Source organism: Lithobates pipiens, unplaced genomic scaffold (assembly GCF_037356315.1).
Source record: "Lithobates pipiens isolate NorthernLeopardFrog02 unplaced genomic scaffold, aLitPip1_a1.2 Scaffold_28, whole genome shotgun sequence".
Lineage (NCBI taxonomy): Eukaryota > Metazoa > Chordata > Amphibia > Anura > Ranidae > Lithobates > Lithobates pipiens.
In genome coordinates this window covers 70,747,984-70,769,517 of record NW_027507789.1, presented here as the reverse complement: position 1 = coordinate 70,769,517, position 21,534 = coordinate 70,747,984, and the positions used below count along the sequence as shown (strand labels likewise).

Genomic DNA, 21,534 nt, shown 5'->3' with positions numbered 1-21,534 from the left:
ATCTCCTCAATGAGACACAGATGGCATATGAAAATTAGTTTTGCTTAGTTCTACTTTAAGTGAGGATCTCCCATATATACAATGATTAATCAAGCCACACCAGAAATGTAGTGGGAGATTAGGGAAGCACAAATGGCTGAGTAGCTGGTATAGAAAGGAGGGGTTTGGGTTCCTGGAGAACTGAGCCAACTTCTCGGTCGGTTACCAGCTCTTTAGCAGGGATGGACTGCACCGAAATGGGGAAGGTGCAGATCAGCTGGGAGAGAAGATGGCCGTCAAGTTATAGGGGCTTTTACACTAGGCGACGGGGGGGGGGGGGCTCCAGAGGTAGAGATAGTCGGCACAGAACAAATTCCAGAGGGTAGTATTGGGGGCATTAGTGGTAGATGGACTAAAGCACCTAAACCCAAGGTAAATACAGTAACTAATCCTATTTGCAACCTCAGAACAACCAATAAGGAGATAGTATGCGTCCTGACTAAACTACATGGCATGTTCACCAATGCTAGGAGTCTGGCAGACAAGATGGGAGAAAAAGTGCCTCTGCCAGGTCACGCAGCCATAGAACACGTATGAGCAGAAAATTCTGGCCACAGGATGGAGAAGTAGTTAATATAGTTAATACATGACCCAGTATTGGAGCTTATGTTTTCCCTTTTTTTTTTTTTTTTTTGTTCAATGAAGTAAGTCTGAGATTATAAGGAAAAAGTAATTAGAAGAAGTTACTTTTTGTAAAAACTGCATATCATAATGATCAGAGGGTCCAGGTCCATTGTTATTTTGAGTGTGTTTATGGTCTCTCTGTCTACATTTTGAGGGTGTCTGTATTCTTACTGTATTTATGCTTCATCTATGTATATGCTCACAGCGTGGTTCGGGATCAAGCCCAAATGCATACCCCGCTTCCTATGGGGGCACTTGCCAAAGAGGAGGAGATGTGAGCACCCTCAGGGATCCCAAAAGAGGAGGATCAGGCTGCTCTGTGCAAAACTATTGCACAGAGCAGGTAGGTATGGCATGTTAATTTTCTTTAAATAAAAAATAAAGCTTTAGGATCACTTTAAAAAGATAGAGGTGGGTGAGGAAGGTGCAACACTGAGGAGAGCAGAGAGAGGACTTTGGCAAGAGCCATGAGGGTGTAAAGTTGTATAAGTGAAGAAAGCCCCAAACAGTGCTGCACGGAAGCAAGGGGACACTTGTAAAGGGGTAATGGTCTCTGAGAAGAAGTGTCTGGGAGATGGAGCATGCTCACAGTGGGTATAAAGATGAAACCCTCAGTCCATTCACACAGGGGCTTCATGACTTCCAGCGCTACTTTTGGAGGCAACTTGGACACGACTTGAGTACGAATAACAGCGCGACTTGGAGCGACTTCTACACAACTTGGGGCGACTTACAACACGACTTTAAGTCGCCCCAGGTCAGGCGACTTTGGCTGTGGCCAGTCAGAGAATAATCAGCTCTCGAGGGGGAACTCCACGCCAAAACGGCATGGGTTCCCCCTCCAGGAGCATACCAGGCCCTTAGGTCGGGTATGGATTTTAAGGGGAACCCCCCTACGCCGAATAAACAGCGTGGGGATCCCCCCGAAATCCATGCCAGACCCTTATCCAAGCACGCAGCCCGGCCGGTCAGGAAAGGGGGTGGGGACGAGCAAGCCCCCCCCCCCTCCTGAACCGTACCAGGCCGCATGCCCTCAACATGGGGGGTGGGTACTTTGGGGGAGGAGGCACCGCCCCTTATGATGTCAAGTCCCGGGCCATGCTGGGACTGTGATGTCATAAGGAGCGGAGTCACCATGTGACATCACCCGGTGACCATGCCCCATACCTATATAAGTTGCTGCGCACGTCGCACAAGCCATTACAGCTGAAGAGAGCGTCGTGTCAACATCGGAAGAAGAAAAGAGGGAAGTACGGAGAAGACCGGGCTCCTCTGCTAGCAAAAGAGCTGGAAGAAGATAGGAGGAGCTAGCAGAAGAGCGGAGACGATGCCGGAGAGGGGAGAAGAGGCCGAACAGAGCAGAGAAGTCGGAAGAAGACCCCCGGAGCTGATTAATAAATTACTTTCAAAACCTGTGTTGTATTTTTTTTTTTTATTGACACTTTTTTTTCCCCCCAGGTAAATGGGTAGGGGTACGATGTACCCCATACTCATTCACATAGGGTGGAGGGCCGGGATCTGGGGGCCCCCTTATTAAAGGGTCTCCTGGATTCTGATAGGCCCCCCGCCCGCAGACCCCAAAAACCAATGGCCAGGGTTGTCGGGAAGAGGCCCTTGTCCTCATCAACATGGGGGACAAGGTGCTTTGGGGTGGGGGGGGCGCAGGGCACCCCTCTCCCCCAAAGCACCCACCCCCCCATGTTGAGGGCATGCGGGCTGGTACAGTCAGGAGGGGGTTGGTGCTCGCTCGTCCCCACCCCCTTTCCTGACCGACCGGGCTGCGTGCTCGGAATAAGGGTCTGGTATGGATTTTGGGGGGACCCCCACGGTGTTTTTTCGGCGTAGGGGTGTTCCCCTTAAAATCCATACCAGACTTAAGGGCCTGGTATGCTCCTGGAGGGGGAACCCATGCCGGTTTTTAATTTAAAATTTGGTGTGGCGTTCCCCCTCGAGAGCCGATTATTCTGTGAGAGGCGATATTGTCGCCTCAATATTGATGGAGATCCGACTTGGAGGCGACTTCCAATAAAATCAATGATACAAGTCGCCTAGAAGTCGGATTGAAGTAGTACAGGAACCTTTTTTGAAGTCGGAGCAACTGCTATAGTGTACATTAAGACGACTCCATTAACTAACATTGATTTTCTCAACAGCGCGACTTGGGGCGACCTGAAGTCTGATCCCGAGTTGCCCCTGTGTGAACGGGCTCTCAAGGACCTTCTACTATTAATGACAGTAAATAGAAAATATTCTTCTCTTTTGATACTATATATAGAATGTGGTTAAACTGAGGTATTTTGTGCCTGCTAGTGCTTGCACTGTTGCTTTTCAATCTAACCTACTTATTATTACCCATTGTCTATGAAAGTAAGTCTAAAGAATGGGCTATTTTCAAGAACGCAGTAAAATGTAATCTTAAGGTGTATTTTTTTTTTTAACTCAAATTTGAGAAAACCCCACTATACGTTTGTTATATATTCCCATTCACACAGCATACCTAAAAAATGTTTCTTACCTTCAACACAGACAGGATTTTTTATGCTAGACACTGCTCCCTTCATGAACAAAGAACTAGTGTGAATTAAAGTATTGGGATATGCAGAAAATGACACCTAAAAAGCAAAGCAGATTTTTTTTTTCTTTTCTTTTGTTATGCTATGTAAACGGAGACATATAACACATATAAAGTTGATGTTACCCAGTTAGTGTGCAAAATTGGAAATGTATATTAAGGTGCTCCTACATGGACTTATAAAAGCAAAGAATGCAGCTGAGTGATGCATATTTTTCAACAATTAGACAACTTAAAGTGAACTTTTACTGCACTTATTTGCTCCCCTCCTCCCCCCATGCTGGCTGTTATGTTAAATATTTAAATCTTAAATATTTACATTCCTCTCTGTTGTGTGGGTTTGATATTTTTGATGTCAGCACTCTGATCTTTGTGGTGCATTCATGCACATGCCATTTGTCACAGAGAAACTAGACTCGCCAATACAATTTAAATATAATAAGCCACATTTCTTCTGTATCCTAGCCTAGAGTATTTCTTTTGTAAAACATCACTTCAATCCCACTAAGCCCCTCCCTCTTTCCCTCATACTCTTATGACTACTGCAAAAAGGGCCTCTGACAGGCCACGCAGCCATAGAACATGTATGAGCATACATTTCTGGCCAAAAGACTGAGAAGTAGATCATATAGTTCATATGTGACCCAGCATTGGCGCTGATGTGTTCCGTTTTTTATTTATTTTTTGTTCATTGTAAGTCTGACAAGTTACTACTTGTAAAAACTGCATATCATAATGATCAGAAGGTCCAGAAAAAATAGCATAATGGTCCCACAGGCACTGGATCCAACATGCACCTTAATATTTCAGTGAGCAAATTAAGGTGTGTGCACGTGTTTTAATAGTTGAGGAACGTGGAAAAATAACGCTGGATCCATAGGGTTATCTCACTGGTATTGTTATCTTAAAGTAGGGCCATAGCTCTTTTGGTCCTGCTTCTCTTGTGGGTCACAGGAGTGAACCTAGGCCCCATGCGCATGAGTCAAATGGCAGGAGACCATGGCCGATGTTTGGTCCATGTGTATGTTGGTCTGTCCAACAGAAGTGGCCGTGCATGCTGGAAAACTTGCAGCGGACTGACTCCCAATCAGCGCTCTCCACCAATGGCGCGGCTTTTACGTTTACCATAATATCATTTATAAGGTTTTTAACCACCTCAAAGCTGAGTACATGTGTCTTCCATGCCCTTGCTATAGTTTAGTTGCAGTAAAGAGATGCAGTGCCAGCTGCTGCTCAGGAAAATATTTAGGGCAGGAGGAGGATGAAAAATTGGTTTCCTGTTAGCATCTACTTTTTAGTTTTTTAAGGTATTTAAAAACCTTTTTCTTGGGGAGAATTCATACCCTAAACATTCAGGGACAACCAGTTCAGTGTCATGGCATCAAAGAAGCATGCAAAAAAACTACGCTGTCCACACACCCTGCAGACTTAAGAAAAGAGAAGAAGCAAACCGCAGGACACAAAAAGGCAGAGGAATACTCATAGCACAGTGAACAAGTAAAGTGTAAATGCATCACTGTGTGGGACAAAGGGCCCACAAGGAGGTCGGAAGTTGATCAAGACCACCGTCTTAGCCATTTGCCAGCACATAGGGGGAGAAGTGGTCCTTTGGAAATATAGAAAATAAAATGAGGAGATCAACTAAAATATTAGCACAAAACCGCACTATAGGAAGCGCAAAAACTCGTATGGTTAAAGATATACAGGGAGTCCCTGAGTTACGATCATCCGACTTGCAAAAGACTCCTACTTACAAACGGCAGGTGTCGCCAGCAGACACATCGGAAAATGACGTTGGAAAACAGCGTAAAACATTGGAAAATGGTGGCGGAAAACATCGTGCTCATGCGCGTCCGGATTACGAACAAATCTGACTTTAGAACAGTCAGTCCCTAATTTGTTCCTAGCTCCAGGACTGCCTGTATGAATGTATGTAAAAATAGGTCCCCCAGTCATCCAGGGCCGCCATCCTGAAACGGGGCCTCCAAGGGTGAATGAGCGACCGAAAATATCATCGTCTCAACCCTGTTAAACCATTAAGTAGAAATATAGAACTTTCATAATAATATAGGCAGTTTAACCAATGAAATGGGTGGGGGCTGGAGGCCACAGTCATCTGTCGACTATATAAAAGTAACCGCAAGCCATCTGGGATGATCGTCCAACATATAGTAAATAAACAACCCATCTAGAAACCAGATGCCCACCCACTGTGTAACATTCAGGAATCTCCTGAAGCAGTAATGGCAGGAGGTGGCCAGATGACCGGACCCAAACTGCCACACTTAAACCACCCCAGAACAATCAACAGTAATACCGATAACTAGGAACCCATTATGTTGCAACATCGATCAAAGGAGGACACCATCTCACAAATGGGGTGGCCCATGACAGGGTAGCAACCCACATTCCAATATCAGGGTTCGAAGCAAGGGATTAGGTGAGCAGGGAACAAACACCCCTAGAGTCCACTGCAGCCCTTTGGGTAGTACTGGAACACTGGATGCAGCATAGGATATTGTTACAGAGGGCAATAAAAAATGCACCAAGACAGCCCCAGGAAATCATCGGGCTGGCAGCAATATGTGGAAGTCAAGGAAGTGAGACAGCCACCATCAGCCCAAATCTGTAGGGAATTGATGGAAACTGTCAGTAGGGGATGCTGGATCTGTTGCGGAGAGCTATGTTTAATCATCACGCTCCGGAGGGTTTGGCACCATCTTGCTTTTGCCCTTCCCTTACCTGCAGCTGGGGAGGCCTTGGAATTCTGACGGTTTCTCTGGCGCTGTTTGGACAAGTGGTACATAACCGCTAGAAGCCTGAGGAGTTCCAGAGCCACGGGAGGTGGGTGAGAGGTGCCGGAGTGCGGGTTGTGCTTAGTTAGGTGAGCTGAATCACTTTGACGGTGCAGAGCAAGTGAATCAAGCGGCCATCTTCCTTGCTCATGCAGATGTGCCCCCGTATGTCCTGAATATCAATGTGTTTGTATTTCAAAGTTTGGGAAACTGCAGACCATTATAATGGATTCTTGTTTTTTTTTTTTTATGTTAATTTAGAGCCATACATTTCTTGACAAAAACAGCCATCCTCTAGATGTGTAGAAAGGCAGAGATGGTCTACCAAGATTTCCTTGGCAGTCAAGGAGTTCTTGTTGCTTCTGTCTATCCATTGACCTAAAGTTGATATTTTGAGATGTGTTATACATTATAGGGAAGACCATAATTCAAGCTCAATGTCTAGCTCTGCCTAAACGGCATGCTTCCAGTCATCTTCAGTAGTGGGAACACATTACACATTAGTGGTGTTTGATCATGTGCTTACTCTTTCCCAATACTTCCCACTGATATAACTGCTGTTCCTGACACTAGGTTTGAATCATGCACTTCTAAAAAAAAAATGTTAACTTGATAAAGTATACCCCTATGCTTTATTAGTAAAAATGTTTGTCTACTTGTTTATGCACAATTTTTCTAGACATCTTCACAAAATGATGCACCTCTACACAGCCTGGAATCACTGTAGTAGTCACTGCTACTATAGTGATTTTCTGTTGTTTTCTAGGTACCCTAGAAAGGTGCCGTTCACATAACACCTTGCATGTATCTCAATACACACAAAGCGTTCTTTTGTTGGATGATGTAAAGACTGTGCATTTCTACCATGTGCAAATGGAGAAACACCTTGCCAAACTGGATAAAATTTGACCAGTGTCAAATTTGACTCATCTGAAAAATTTAATGAGCTGTGTAGAAAATTGTCAGCTGAACAGCAGCAGCATCCAATCAGGTGCAGCCTCTGTTCATGTATTTTGACACCCAGTGGGGACAGCTGTCACAACTCAATAGAGAGCGGGATATTTGCCCATCCTCGTTGTGTAGCCTGAATGGAGGAATCTATTCGATTCCAAATGTGTCTTAAATATATTTGTATGGGCAGTTGAAAAGGGAAGTGTGGGATTAGAATACTCAGCTAGGCGGATCTTGTCCCCCGCCGCCTCTAAGATCGGCATCCAAGGACCTCTGATTGCTCAGTTCTTCACTGAGCAGAGAATCGGTGACTGTCAGTCACCAGCTCTCTGCTCTTCCACTCCAACGCTCACTGGAGTGCTGGGCTGAGCAAAGAGAAGGGGACAGCTTGGATACCTTCTTGTATATTAATGTTCTAGAACAGCTGTTAAAGTGTTACTTAACCCACAACAGTAAAATCAGTCTGTACAGCATCTCACAAAAGTGACTACACCCCTTACATTTTTGTATTCTATCTGCTTCTACTCCTGGCTGAGTTTACCACAGAAAACTCATCCGGAAATTCCCCCGCAGCCGTTCCATTCACAGAGTGCAGTGTGCTTCGCACATGTGCAGTAGAGAACAATTGAAAAATCGGCTTGGGTGAGGACATCGCTGGATTTCTGGACAGGTAGGTGTCTTAATACTAAAAGTAAGCAGCTCCCAGCATTTGTACCTGCTGATTTTTAATTTTTTTTCTGAAGGAGCCTGAAGCTCCTCTTTAACCACTTGCCGCCTGTCGGCCGTCATATGACGGCCAAACGGCACAGCTCTCGTTCCAACGTCCGTCCATTTAAACAGGGTATGCGCATGATCGTGCGTGCGCAGCCCTGTACCTTCACTGGCGGCATGTCACAGAGACACCGCTCGCCACCGAGGGGGGGTGAACAGCCATTAGGCATGGCTGTTTACCACGTGATTGGCCGTGATAAAGTCACGGCCGATCACAGATGGTACCACCCCACTTTGCACGGCGTGAGCGCATGCACGTCGGTGGCAGTGTTTTCGGGAACACTGCTTGTCACGATGCTGTTAAACAGCCATTGGCTGGCGGCTGTTTACCACATGATTGGCTATGCCATTCTGCCAACGTATATATGCTGACAGTGGTTGGTAAGTGGTTAATAAACAGACCCTTTTTATTCAAAATACTTTAACTACTTCCCAACCGTAGGACATCCATGGACGTCCTTGGGTTGAAGTGGCAGGCATCATCCCAGTATTAAAATTTGCAGTCGGCAATCCTACACAGTCCTACACTACATCTCTCTTTATACCACAACAGACTTAGTCATGCGGCTTAACAGCCGAGAGTGGATAGTAATTCAGTGTTTCTCTCCATAGTTTTGAGGCTTGGTCGTCTCTAACTCTTCTGTTTTTTGTTATTGTTTCTACAGATTGTTATGCCTTTTTTCAAGTAGCACTAGAACACCCTAAAGCAGTGTTCCGCCCCCCAAAAAAATTAAAAGCCAGCAGCTACACATACTGTAGTTTGTGGCTTTAAACAATAGGACACTTACCTGTCCTGGAGTCCAGCGACGTTGGCATCGCATTGGGTGCTGCCGCCACCATTGCGGGTAAGGGAACCCGGCAGTGTAGCCTTACGGCTTCACATCGGGAACCCTACTACGCATTCGAGAGTCCCCAGTGATAGGGAGAGGAGGAATGCCCGCGGGATGTCCCAGGCCATGGCCCGGACTCCCAGAAGTGGGAACAGGATATCTGTATACCTGTCAAAGACAGGTATCCTGTCCCCCTCCCCCGAAAGGTGCCAATTGTGGCACCAGAGGGGGAGAGGAGACAAATGAGCGGAAGTTCAACTTTTGGGTGGCACTCCTCTTTAATATAATGGTTCAGCTTACCTATGGTATTACTTTACTCACTAACTACTTCTCACTCCACTTTGAACCTTAAGTTATGCCACATGTATCGGGTTTTACAGCTTGTCGGACGGTTTTTGTATACCTGTGCTATCTACTAATAAAAACCTTTGTAAAAAAAAAATTTGCAGTCTCCGATTCCCTAATTTCTGTAAAGCAGAAGTGATTAGAGTGGCTGAACAGCCAATCGATCACTTCTGAGGGCGGCGAAAGGGGGTCCCCCTAATCGTTGTTGCTTTTCTCCCCCATCTGTGGAGCCAGGGACAGGCGGCGATGGCTGCACATCACACAGAGAAAGAGAGAGGAGCTGACGTTGTTCTTCCCTCTGTAACCTCGGGAACCGGAAGCGAGGAGGATTTTGTCAGTTGTTTATCTTGCTGATAACAGCCGGGAAAGCGTCCAATTGGCTGTGAGGCCAGAGGAGAGATTTGGGGTTTAATAAACCCCAGATCTTTCCATAAAGAGGTCCTGTCATGGCTCATGCTGTCACAAGAGATGTTTATCCCTTGTGATAGCAAAAAAGTTAATACAAAATAAATTAAAGCGGAGTTCTACCAAAAAGTGAAATTTAATTGCCCCCCCCCCCCTTTCGGTGTCACATTTGACACCCTTCAAAGGGGAGGGGGGAATGGGGTCCTGGTTTTTGACAGATCCACTTCCGGGAAATGGGGCCATGGCACTGTCCTCGGAAGTTCAGCCCCCCTCCTCCTTCCTCCGCCGCTGGGCCAATCGGAAAGCGCAACTCGCTTCCCACATGTGCAGTAGCTTCCCCTGCCTGGAATGGCGGCGGCTGCACCCGACAGTCGATCCGAAGGTTGGCTGGGGTGCCGACGTTGCAGGCCTCCTGGACAGGTAAGTATTCATATAGTAAAAGTCAGCAGCTACAGTATAGCTGCTGACTTTTAATTTGGTTTCCCCCAGGCGGCCCTCCTCTTTAAGAGACGGATGAAAAAAATAATGCCCCCTGTACTTATGCACAAATGCGAACGCATGTGTAAGTCCTGCGTGCATATGCATACGCACCTCACTTGTGACCAATCGTCGCAAACAGAGCGCGAGCAATAATTCTAGTGTCAGATCTCTTATGTAACTCTAAACTGGTAACCTGTAAAAGGAGTTTAAAACATTGCTTGTGGAGATTTTTAAGTTCCCTAGTTTGGTGCCATTACACGGGCGTATGTAAATTTAAAGCATGGCATGTTAGATATCTATTTACTCAGCATAACATCGTTTACATCTTTTACATTTTACCAAAAAATTGGGTATTATATTCTGTTTGTATGTAATAAAATTCATTCAAGTATCTTTTAAAAAAAAATTGTGTTTGAAAAACTGCTGTGCAAATACCGTGTGACATAAAAAAAAATTGCAACACCCATTATTTTATTCTATAGGACATTAATATATGTAATGTTTGGGAGTTCTAAGGCTTCATGTATATCGGCCATTTTTACAACCTCTCCTGAATGATTTAACTTGACAGTAACCCACATTTAAAACATTCATTTTGCCGCGTTTGCGTTTTAGAAGCGTTTCTAAAGAAAAATAAAAAATTTTAAATGACCAAAAATAAAAAAATGCCTATAAACGAAATGTGGGTTACTGCGTTTAGACACGTTTGACGCCTGAAACGTCGGAAACTTTGGCGTCTTAACTAATTTTTGTCTGAATCAGTGTCAGAATTGGCACAGGAAGGAAAGTTGTTAAAGCGGGAGTCCACCGGGACTCCGCGTTTTTTTTTTTTTTTTTTTTTTTTTTTTAAAAGCCAGCAGCTACAAATACTGCAGCTGCTGACTTTTAAAATAGTGACACTTACCTGTCCAGCGCGCCCGCGATGTCGGCACCCGAAGCCGATCTCTAGGTCGCCTGTCGGGTCCTGCCGCCGCCATCTTGGGTATGGGAATCAGGAAATGGAGCCTTTCGGCTTCATTTCCCGGTTCCCTACTGCGCATGCGCGAATCGCGCTGCGCAATAAGGACGCTCCCCGCTGCCTCTGGGATCTGTGTGTTTCCCAGCAGGCAGCGGGGCACTTGCGGGAAGGGGCGGGCACTTGCGGAAAGGGGCGTACGTTACGCCCCTTTCCGCAGAGAGCTATCCCGGAAGTGGGTGCAGTTACCTGGATTATCCAGGTAACTGCACCCCCCTCCCCCCTGAAAGGTGCCGATTGTGGCACCGGAGGGGGGGAGGGTTCCGATGAGCGGAGGTCCACTTTAGGGTGGACCTCCGCTTTAATAAGACTCTGTAAACTGTGCTCAAAAGGAGGTAGACAAAGGACTACGATTTCTACCTGTGGGCACCTCACAGGTGTTTTTTTCCCATCATTACTGATTTTACAGTGCCTTGTTTTGCATGCCTTGGTCTCTGAGGAAGTTTTTGCTTCATGCTTTAGATATACAGCTGATAAGTCCTGGGCACATGAGTGTCTAGGCACCAACACATACCAGGATGTGCACTTCTTTATTTCAGAAGGAATTCAAGTCAAAACACATTTTCACTGTACTGGGAAGGCACAATTGACATTTTTTGATGTTCCACATAATATAGCATATCTTCATTTTTTTTTTTTTTGTGTTCAGATCCAATTTAAAATCAGTAAAATATTGTCTACTGTAAATCCAGCTAATAATTGTGCTAATTATATTTTAACAAAAAGACTAGTGATTTTATGGGGTAATATTGCTGTACCTTTTAGTCTAGAGAGCTATGGATTTGTGGATTGATATACAAGACATCTCCATTTCACAATGAGTTAACAGTCCAGACCAACCTCCTTTTCTCCCCTTTGTGGTCTTTGTTTTCAGCCTGTATGAATAATTAATTTCCTAGCACCCATTTCAGTCAGGGTTTTTGTGTTGTGTTTGCAATGTGAAAGTCCTGCAGACCCAGTCTGTAGTTTAGTTGGTATATGGTCTGTTTTACCGATTAATGGAAACTGTGTGTAACTCGCTTTAAAACGCTGAAGTAGTCTACGCCAGCTGTATTAATTCCCTGTACCATCTATTTGCCTTAACCACATGTCCTTGTAGAGTAGACAAAGCCATTGTGCTATGATTGTGCTATGATGTAATAATCACCGGATTATTTTAGTATTTTACTTCTATACCTGGCACAGAGGTACTTTTTACTTCATACCTTAGTGAAGTTTTTTTTTTTTGTTTGCCGAAACCTGTTAAAAACTGCTTTAAATCTTTGTCTGTGGTGTTCATCAATTTAAAGCAGAACTAGACGGACCTCCCCTCAAGTGACTTCTGCAAGGCAGTTACAGTGCTAGTCATTCTGGCGTCCCAATGTACTTTGGCATCATAGCTAAACGCAAGTGTGTTTCAGCGTGGTACATGCACACATTAGAGCAATCTGTGCGTTGTCATGTGCTGCATAGAAAAACAAAGAAGGAAGGTTAAAGTGGTTCTAGAGCCCCAAGGTTTTTCACCTTTATGCATCTATGTATTAAGGTGAAAATCCATCTGTGTTGCAAAATGACCCCAGCCCCCCCCCCCCATACTTACCTGAGCTTGGTCCGATCAAGCTATGTGTATGAGTGAGAACAGCGACTGCTGTCAGTCCTATGCTGTGATGAGTGGGAAGGCAAGGCTGAGCCGCCCGCTCTGTGTCAATAGACGCAGACAGGGCAGCTCAGGAGAGAGCCCGCATGGGTGCCCCTGTGGAAATCGACTTTGAAGAGGAGGAGCCTGGAACACCCACGGGGAACCCCAGAAGAAGAGGATTGGGGCTGCCCTTTGCAAAACTATTGCACAGAGCAGGTAAGAATACCACGTTTGTAATAATAATAATAATAAAAAATAAAAATCAAGGTTTAATGTTGCTTTGACAGTGTCTATGAAAAGGCCTCTCCTGACTAATACTTGCCTTTCCAGTAATCCCTTGTTGCTTCTTACTTTACAAACTAGCAGAGATGGGTCCTCTTTAGGAAAAAGTCATGAGATTTAAACCAATCAGTGGTGGCCCGTCCATTAGGGGTGCCCCCCATCCATGCATCCGGCCCCCTGATTTACATATAGGGCATCGGACACGTGGATTCAAATGGCAGGGATGTGTTTTTTTTTTTTTTTTTTTTTTTTTAAGTATGTGATAAGAGCCAGAGGCTCCAATAGGCTTCAAAAAAGGGTGGGCTCAGGGCGCAAGGCACTGTGCCCTGATACCACCCAGTTGTGTGACAATACTGAAGGATTTGGGAGGAGGGGCCACTAAAGATCCCTCTACTACATATTTGTCTAGTATCACGTCCTAATTATATAATACACAACAAAAGAACCATAACCACTAATTAAAGGACTTATTTTAATAAAATATCAAGACTTTTATTGTACAAATCATATTTACCTAGTTGGGGAGGTTGAAAAAGACACAAGTCCATCAAGTCCAACCTATTTGTGTGATTATATGTCAGTATTACATTGTATATCCCTGTATGTTGTTCAGGTGCTTATCTAATAGTTATTTTTTTCAACTATCAATGCCCCCCCAGCTGAAACCATGGCCTGTGGAATGGAGTTGCACATCCTTGCTGCTCTTACAGTAAAGAACCCTCTACGCAGTTTAAGGTTAAACCTCTTCTAATTTTAGTGAGTGGCCACGTGTCTTATTAAACTCCCTTCTGCAAAAAAGTTTTATCCTTATTGTGGGGTCACCGGTATGGTATTTGTTAATTTAAATCATATCCCCTCTCAAGCATCTCTTCTCCAGAGAGAATAAGTTCAGTGCTTGTAACCTTTCCTCATAGCTAATATCCTCCAGTCCCTTTATTAGTTTCGTTGCCCTTTTTTCTACTCGCTCCATTTCCAGTACATCCTTCCTGAGGCCTGGTGCCCATAACTCGACAGCATACTCTAGGTGAGGCCATCATCTCAATGACCTAGAACAGGGATCTGCAATTAGTGGATCTCCAGCTGTTGCAAAACTACAAGTCCTATCATGCCTCTGCCTCTGGGTGTCATGCTTGTGGCTGTCAGTCTTGCTATGCCTCATGGGTCTTGTAGTTCTGCAACAGCTGGAGGTCCGCTAATTGCATATCCCTGACCTAGAACAACATGTAAATACAGAACACAAATTGTAGGAAAAATTTCTCTGAGAATGTTGTAGAGGGAACAGAGGCAGTGACACGAAGCGCTCTTCCTTCCACTGCTCAACCACCCCATTTACTCAGTGAACAACCTTTACCATACCAGCATTCAAGAGACGTGAGATTATTGTTCATTTACTTACTGTGACTATAGTTGGTTATGGCAGACTGAGTAAACCCATGTGGACTACTCAATAGACTGAGGGAGTTGGTGACAGCTGATTGTAAAATGAACATTGTTTATTTTACATTGTTCAGATCTCACAGTATAGCCCTATTTTCCTGAAGAAGCTGGCTTTTTATAACCGTGAAATGCATCTGTGTTGAAGTGATGTTACCGCAAGCCAATCACCACCTAGCTGCAGTAGAGTGATAAATAAATAATAATAAATAAATGTACAACATTATCACAGGGAAATTTTTTCTACAATTGTGTTATGTATTTACATGTTTTTCTATGCCATTGAAATGATTTTAACGTTTGTACAATGAAATTCTTGATGTTTTATTTCAATAGTACTATCAAAGTCCTTTAGTGGTTAGGGTTCTTTTTTGTGCATTGTGTGAATGACCACCCTGATCCTCCTCCCGGCCATTCAGGAAGCAGTTCTTGAGACCTGTCACCTGATTGGCTGAAAGGCCTGGCGATCCTATTGGACGCCCAGGGGGAGGAACCACACGGCAGAAGCCGATGTGATGCTGAAAAAGGGAAGAGGACACAGGAGCTGCTACCCACTGCCCGTAGGAGGTCGCCATATGAGCCCGCATACCTTCCCGAAATAATTCCCGGGGGGGAGGTTGTATGCTACCCCCCCCCCCCCCCAAAGAAAGAAAACCATCAGCTGCCGCTGAAATCAACTGAGCTGGAAAAAGAGGTCATGGAAAGAGAGTCTCCAAAGTCCTTCTCAGCTGCCACTTTGCACTTCCTTTAAATCTGAAATGCTTAGTACTAAGTACATTTGAGCTAAAATAAAATTGGAGTTTGGGGAATTTGAGAGATGTTCACTGATTTCTTTGCCCAGCATTCTATAAGAAAGAAAGCCAGCTGTGAAATGGCATTGGGGGCAATGGATAATTAATCGCAGGTGGCGAGTATTGAGCAGAGGGCATAGAGTAGGCAGTGGTGGCAGAGGGTGGTGTTGACTATGATTAATTGGCCTGTCAGCAGCTAGTCACGGCCATTCCTATAAAGGTTGTTTTTTTGGGGGTTTTTTTTGCCATCTGTGTCCTATTGGAGTTTTTTCCTTTACTTCCTGTCTCGTAGCCACAACAGGAATAAAAGGAAATCTGTTCAAAGTGAGGGAAAACCCTGGTAGTCACCAGAACCAGTGTTCTCTTTGGAGGATTTCTCCTCTATTTCTGTTCTGGCGACCACTTAATATTTGGGATTTTCTTTCACTTTTGTTGAGAATGGTCACCAGGACAAATCAAGAGGGTGAATCTCTTTAATGGGAATACAGAGCATCCAGGAAGTATTCACGGCGCTTCACTTTTTTCACATTTTGTCATGTGACAGCCCTATTCCAAAATAAATTAAATTCATTATTATATCCTCCAAATTCTACAAACAATACCCCATAATGAAAACGTGAAACAAGTTTGTTTGAAATCTTTGCAAATTTATTAAAAAATAAAAAACTTAAAGATGAAGTAAACCCTGATGGGTTTACTTCCTCTGATTCCCTGCAAAGGTAAAGCATAATGGACTACTATGCATCGCATAGTAGTCCATTATGTGTCCCTTACCTGACACAGGTGCCAGCGAAATCACCACTGTCCCATGTAGTCCGGAGCATCCATCTTCTTGGTGGGTCTCGCTGCTCTGGCGCTGTCATTCGTCGGAGCCGCGATGACGTCACTCCCGCGAATGGGAGCTGCCACTCGCGGCATATCACCGTTAACTGTGGCACGCGGCTGTCTGCGGTGCATGCGCCATAGGCGGCGGTGCCTGTCTTTCGGCAAATATCTCCTAAACTGTATAGGTTTAGGAGATATTTCTTGGACCTACAGGTAAACCTTAATCTAGGCTTAGCTGTAGGTCAAAGTGGTTTGTAAGGGTTTACAACCACTTTAAATTTGCATGTACATTAGTATTCAGAGGCCTTTTCCATAACACTTAAAATTGAGCTTGGGTGCATTCTGTTTCCAGTGATCATCCTTGAGACTTTTCTACAACTTGATTGGAGTCCACCTGTGGTTAATTCATTTGATTGGACATGATTTGGAAAGGCACACACCTGTCTATATAAGTTTACACCGTTAACCGTGTATGTAAGAGCACAAACCAGGCACATATCTGGGGAAGGGTACAGAAACATTTCTGCATCATTAAAGGCTCCAATGAGCACAGTGGCCTCCATCTTTTGTAAATGGAAGAAGTTTGGAACCACCATGGTCACTCTGACAGAGCTCCAGCATTTCTCTGTGGAGAGAGGAGAACCTTCCAGAAGAACAACCATCTCTGCAGCACTCCACCAATCAGGCCTTTATGGTAGAGCACCGAGACTGAAGCCGCTCCTCAATAAGGCCCCTTTCCCACTGGGGTGGTGCGGGCGTCGGCGGTAACGTAGTTTTACCGTAGTTTTAGCGGCGGTCTGCAGTGGCGCTTTGCCGGAGGTATAGCCGCGCTGTCCCATTGATTTCAATGGGTGGAGCGGTTTAGGAGTGGTGAATACACCGCTCCTTTCACCGTTCCAAAGATGCGGCTAGCAGGACTTTTTTCACCGTCCTGCTAGCGCACCGCTCCAGTGTGAAAGAGGCAATTTTTTTCAGGCGCTATTTTTAGCGCTGTAGTGCCTGAAAACCACCCCAGTGTGAAAGGGGCCTAAAAGGCACATGACAGCCTGCCTGGAGTTTGCCAAAAGGCACCTGAAGGACTCTCAGACCATGAGAAACAATGGCTTTCCAACAGGACAATGACCCTAAGCACACAGCCAAGATAACAAAGGAGTGGCTATGGGACATCTCTGTGAATGTCTTTGAGTAGCCCAGACTTGAACCTGGTTAAATATCTCTATAGAGATCTGAAAATGGCTGTACACGGACACCTTTGCAATGATTTCAAACAAACTTATTTCACGTTGTCATTATTGGGTATTGTTTGTAGAATTTTGAGGAAATTTAATCAATTTTGGAATAAGGTTGAATAAAATGTGGAAAAAATGAAGCGCTGTGAATACTTTCCGGATGCACTGTACTTAAAGCTGAATTCTGGGTATATTTTTTCTTTTTTGTTGCATTAGCACATAGCTTAATAACTCCCCCTTGCCCCCCAGGTAAGTGGTTCACACTAATCTGTGGGATATACTCCCATGCACACTTAGAGGAAATAAGAATGCACAATAATTTGAAAGCTGGACTGGTAAAACATGATCTGTTCTGTTCTTTAATGTGTGACTCCTGTCTGATGTAGGCTGTAGGTTATTCTCACGCTTTGCTTCTTTTCCTAATGCCATGTAATTGTAGCGTTCTGTTTTGTCACTTATCTTCATTCAATATTGCCTCCATCTTCCTGTTTCCTGCGTGCCTACAGTGTCTGCCCTCTGTTTGACTTGTCTTTTCTGCACACTTCTGCCCAGATTTTGCTATTCTCTGGCTCTCTCCCTAGCACTGGCCCTGAGATGTGTGTTAGTGAGAACATGTTTAGGAAGGAAGGAAGTGTGAGGAAGACGGAAAGCTGTATAGAACAAAGAGATAGAGAGGGACATGGCTGAGTGTCAGAGAGCTGCTCAGAAAGGAAGTGACAATGATTTTGCAAACCATTTTATTCTTAGTGATTGTTCCAAATTTTTGATCGCTGTGTGTACAGAACACAGCCCATGACCCAATGACATCAATCTTGGAGGACCATCTAACACCATGGCCCTGCCTTATAGATCCCTTGCAGTTGTCCACTCAGGCTCACGGTATAGCTGACCTATCATAAGGTGCTCTTTTCGCTTTCCTACCTGATTATTCACAGCTGACATACTTTTGCCCTGCTGGGCATCACCTGTCAATCAGACAGAGTTTGGCACAGTGAGACGGATAGCCTGTCATTCATAGAAAAACATACTGAGCAGAGCCTCTATATAGTTAGTGGTGTGAGCGGAGTCTGGACAGTGATGTTCAGTTTAAGTTTTCTGTTTCTCTGGCGAACCCCCACTTGTGCTGATGTCAGCTTTGGGACTGGTAGTGGAGGGTGTGGAGAGGGACAAGCGAAGGGGTGTGGAGAGGGAGAGGCAAATATAGGGTGGGGTAAGAGCCCGTGGCATATGCCTCGCAGGCGGCCAAGAGTTTTCCCCTGTGTCTATTGATGTCTGGCTGTGACTCTCCCTTTGTGTTCTCTGTGACTGCCTTCTTCTCTGTTCAGTTGTTCTTATTTCTCCTAATGTATCTTTTCCCTTTCCTTGCTGCCTGCGTGTGCACACGTCTACATTGTTTTCTTTTGTGTTGTGATCAGCATTAGTGTAGAGTTGTCTGTCTTTATCATGTGCACAGTTCATCTGTCATAAAGCAGCTGAGCTTTGAGTCTTGTGTATCCCTTAGATCCCCCCTCCTGTCAGTTATTGTCGACACTTGTCTTGCATGCATCCCTGGCATCAACGATCAAAGGAAGACAACTTTAGGATGGTGGGCAGTACTTCGGAAGCATGCAAGTGGATTTTAAATTTTAGCAGACATGCCTGTCATGCAGAGAAGTACATCTGGCTCTCAGGGGCCAAACTGGTGCTGGGAGAAAGTGGTAGGAGTGGATTGCAGCTCACCAGAACCCTGTTGTATTTGGCTTGCGAGCTCAAGGTACAGTGATCTGGGGTCAGCTACATTTCTAACCCAGTCGAAGAGTTCCCTTTGGGGTGTAAAGAACAGGGTAAGATACATAACCCATTTCCACTATAATAGCAGAATGTGTACTGTATGTGTATGCCTGTCTTTACAGAAACCTCATCTGAACTGAATCAAACAATGCATAACTAAAATAGATATATCCACTGGGACCAGATTTCTCAATGTGGCACAGATCTAAATGTATAAAATATTAAGACCCAGGTGTAGATAAACTCCAAACAATGAAATACTAATAACTCTAGCAGTGCCTTGTTGGAGATTCCCCCCCCCCCCCCCCCCCCGGTAAATAAACTTTGTTTATATTGTGTAGCCCACAGGCAAAACACAGACAAAAGGACAACGTTTAAAAACACTTCAAATAAAGACTGTATGACATACTGAATTATAACTTCACATTATTCTTTACATTTAGGTTCAGACAATTTGCATTTTTTGTGCTTATAGGTTGGTGCCGCCCCCTTTTTGTTTATCTGTACGTCCACTGCTCCCTATGCAAGCAACCGATGCGCAGGGGCATGCTATAATTTAAAAGGGGGTATTCTGCTTTGATGTCACACTGAAATGTTCCAAAAGTAGTCCACATTTTTTTTGCAGGTTTTGGGAGTGGCGGATAGATCAGTGTGTAAAGCCCCATACACACTGTCAGATTTTCTGCTGAGTTTTTCCTTCAGATTTACCAAAACCATGTAGTGCAAGGGCCTGTCTGATTTGCATACAAGTTTAAACTCCTAAGGTTTTACCACATATATTATATGGTTTTGATAAATCTGAAGGAAAAACTGATAGTGTGTATGGATGGGGCTTAAGACTAGATTATTGCACATGTAACATATTGTTTAGTATATCCTCATTGCAGGGCAACTTAAGTGCAATGTTCAGGGTAGTAATGCCTGCTTAGTCTTCAATATTAAACCAGTCCAACTTGTGTGAAAAATAGTACATCATAGTTGTGCAGGAGGATCTATATCTCTGGGGATAAATACCCTGGAATACTCCAAACCTCAGCTCACTTGTCATAAAACCAAAGTAGTAGCCAAACATGTATCGGAATAGTTGTGCCTTTAGGAAGATTCACTTTAATACACTAAGCTACCACATTAGAAGCCACTTGCCATATAATGTATTTAAAAAAAAAACCTTGTTATATTGTCTCTTTAAGGTATTAAAATCTGTTTTATGATGTTGCTGTTTTATTTTATCTTGCTGGTGAGCTATATTACCTGGTTGATCCTGCCTATGCTAAGCATGGCTGTAGTTTCATGCTAGCGTGGTCAGGTTGCCTCTTGTGACATCCCTCTCTCGTCCCTCTGTCTGTACAGGCACACTGTGCAGGACCACAGCATGCCTGTGTGGATCCGTGGTCTGTACAAAGTCAGTGTGAACCCCAAAGAGAATATTTGTTGTAGATTATATGATACCTGTTCAATTGATTGGTAACAAAAATTGCTAATAAGCAAATCGCATGGCAGCAACTCTCAATGCATTTATGCAACTAGATGTGGTGAAGACGACTTGCTAACACAGAGAATTGTCAGAAAAAGAGAAAATATCCAGTGAGCAGACATTGTGTGAACAAAAATGCCCTGCTGTCAGAAAGGCAACAGTAACTCAAATACCACTCGTTACAACCAGGGTATGCAGAATACCATCTCTAAATGCACAAAACATCAAACCTTGAAGTAGATGGGCTACAGCAACAGATGACCGCACTGGGTGCCACTCCTGTCAGATATAAAGAAAACTGAGGCTACAATTCGCACACGCTCACCAAAATTGGACAATAGAAGATTGGAAAAATGTTCCCTGATCTGATGAATCTCAATTTCAGTTGCAACATTCAGATGATAGGGTCAGAATTTAGAGTAAACTACATGAAAGCATGGATCCATCCTGCAATGGTGTGGGGGATATTTTCTTGGCACACTTTGGGCCCCTTAGTACAAATTGAGCATCATTTAAATGCCACGGCCTATCTGAGTATTGTTGCTGACCATGTTCATCCCTTTACGACAACAGTGTTCCCATCTTCTGGTGGCTAATTCCAGCAGGATAATGCACCATATCACAAAGCTTAAATCATCTCAAATGGGTTTCTTGAACATGACAATGAGTTCACTCTATTCCAATGGCCCCCGCAGTCGCCAGAGCTCAACCCAATAGAACACCTTTTGGGATGTCTACATGGTGGGCGTGACTATATGATTTGTACTGGCGTCAGTGCATGGCTAGGCAGTCGCATACCAGCAAAACAGACTAGGGGAGATTAAAGGCACTGCTGTGCTTTCACAGCATCCTGTACCTCCATATAAGAAGACACGGGACACAAACTGACCACGGAAGCACACATTGGCTCTGATACCCCTAACTAAAATCTAGCGTAATCAATTGCATTCAGAAGTCACCTAATTAGTAAATAGACTCCACCTGTGTGTAATTTAATCTCGGTAAATACGGCTGTTTTGTGAAGCCCTCAAAAGTTTGTAAGAGAACCTTAGTGAACAAACAGCATCATATAGGCCAAGGAACACACCAGACAGGTCAGGGATAAAGTTGTGGAGAAGTTTAAAGCAGGGTTATGTTATAAAAAAAAAAAAAAAATATCCCAAACATCTCATGGAGCACTGTTCAATCCATCAAATGTAAAGAGTATGGCACACCTGCAAACCTACCAAAACACGGCTGTCTACCTAAACTGACAGGTGGGCAAGGAGAGAATTCATCAGAGAA

General features: G+C 44.3%; 1 protein-coding gene across 3 annotated transcripts in view; it reads left to right on the top strand.

The window, feature by feature from the left end:
• Positions 1-21,534, top strand: part of ARHGAP23 (Rho GTPase activating protein 23) — a 343,140-nt gene that overhangs the window by 84,646 nt on the left and 236,960 nt on the right. Inside the window, exon 1 of one of the 3 annotated variants that reach the window (XM_077459395.1) lies at positions 18,266-18,829. The exons of 1 other annotated variant lie outside the window; for it this stretch is intronic. In XM_077459395.1, the coding sequence (XP_077315521.1) occupies positions 18,641-18,829 (189 nt within the window). In that variant the 5' untranslated portion in view covers positions 18,266-18,640. Of the gene's footprint in view, positions 1-18,265; positions 18,830-21,534 lie in introns of those variants that run through there. One more of the 3 variants, XM_077459394.1, reaches the window with a different exon arrangement.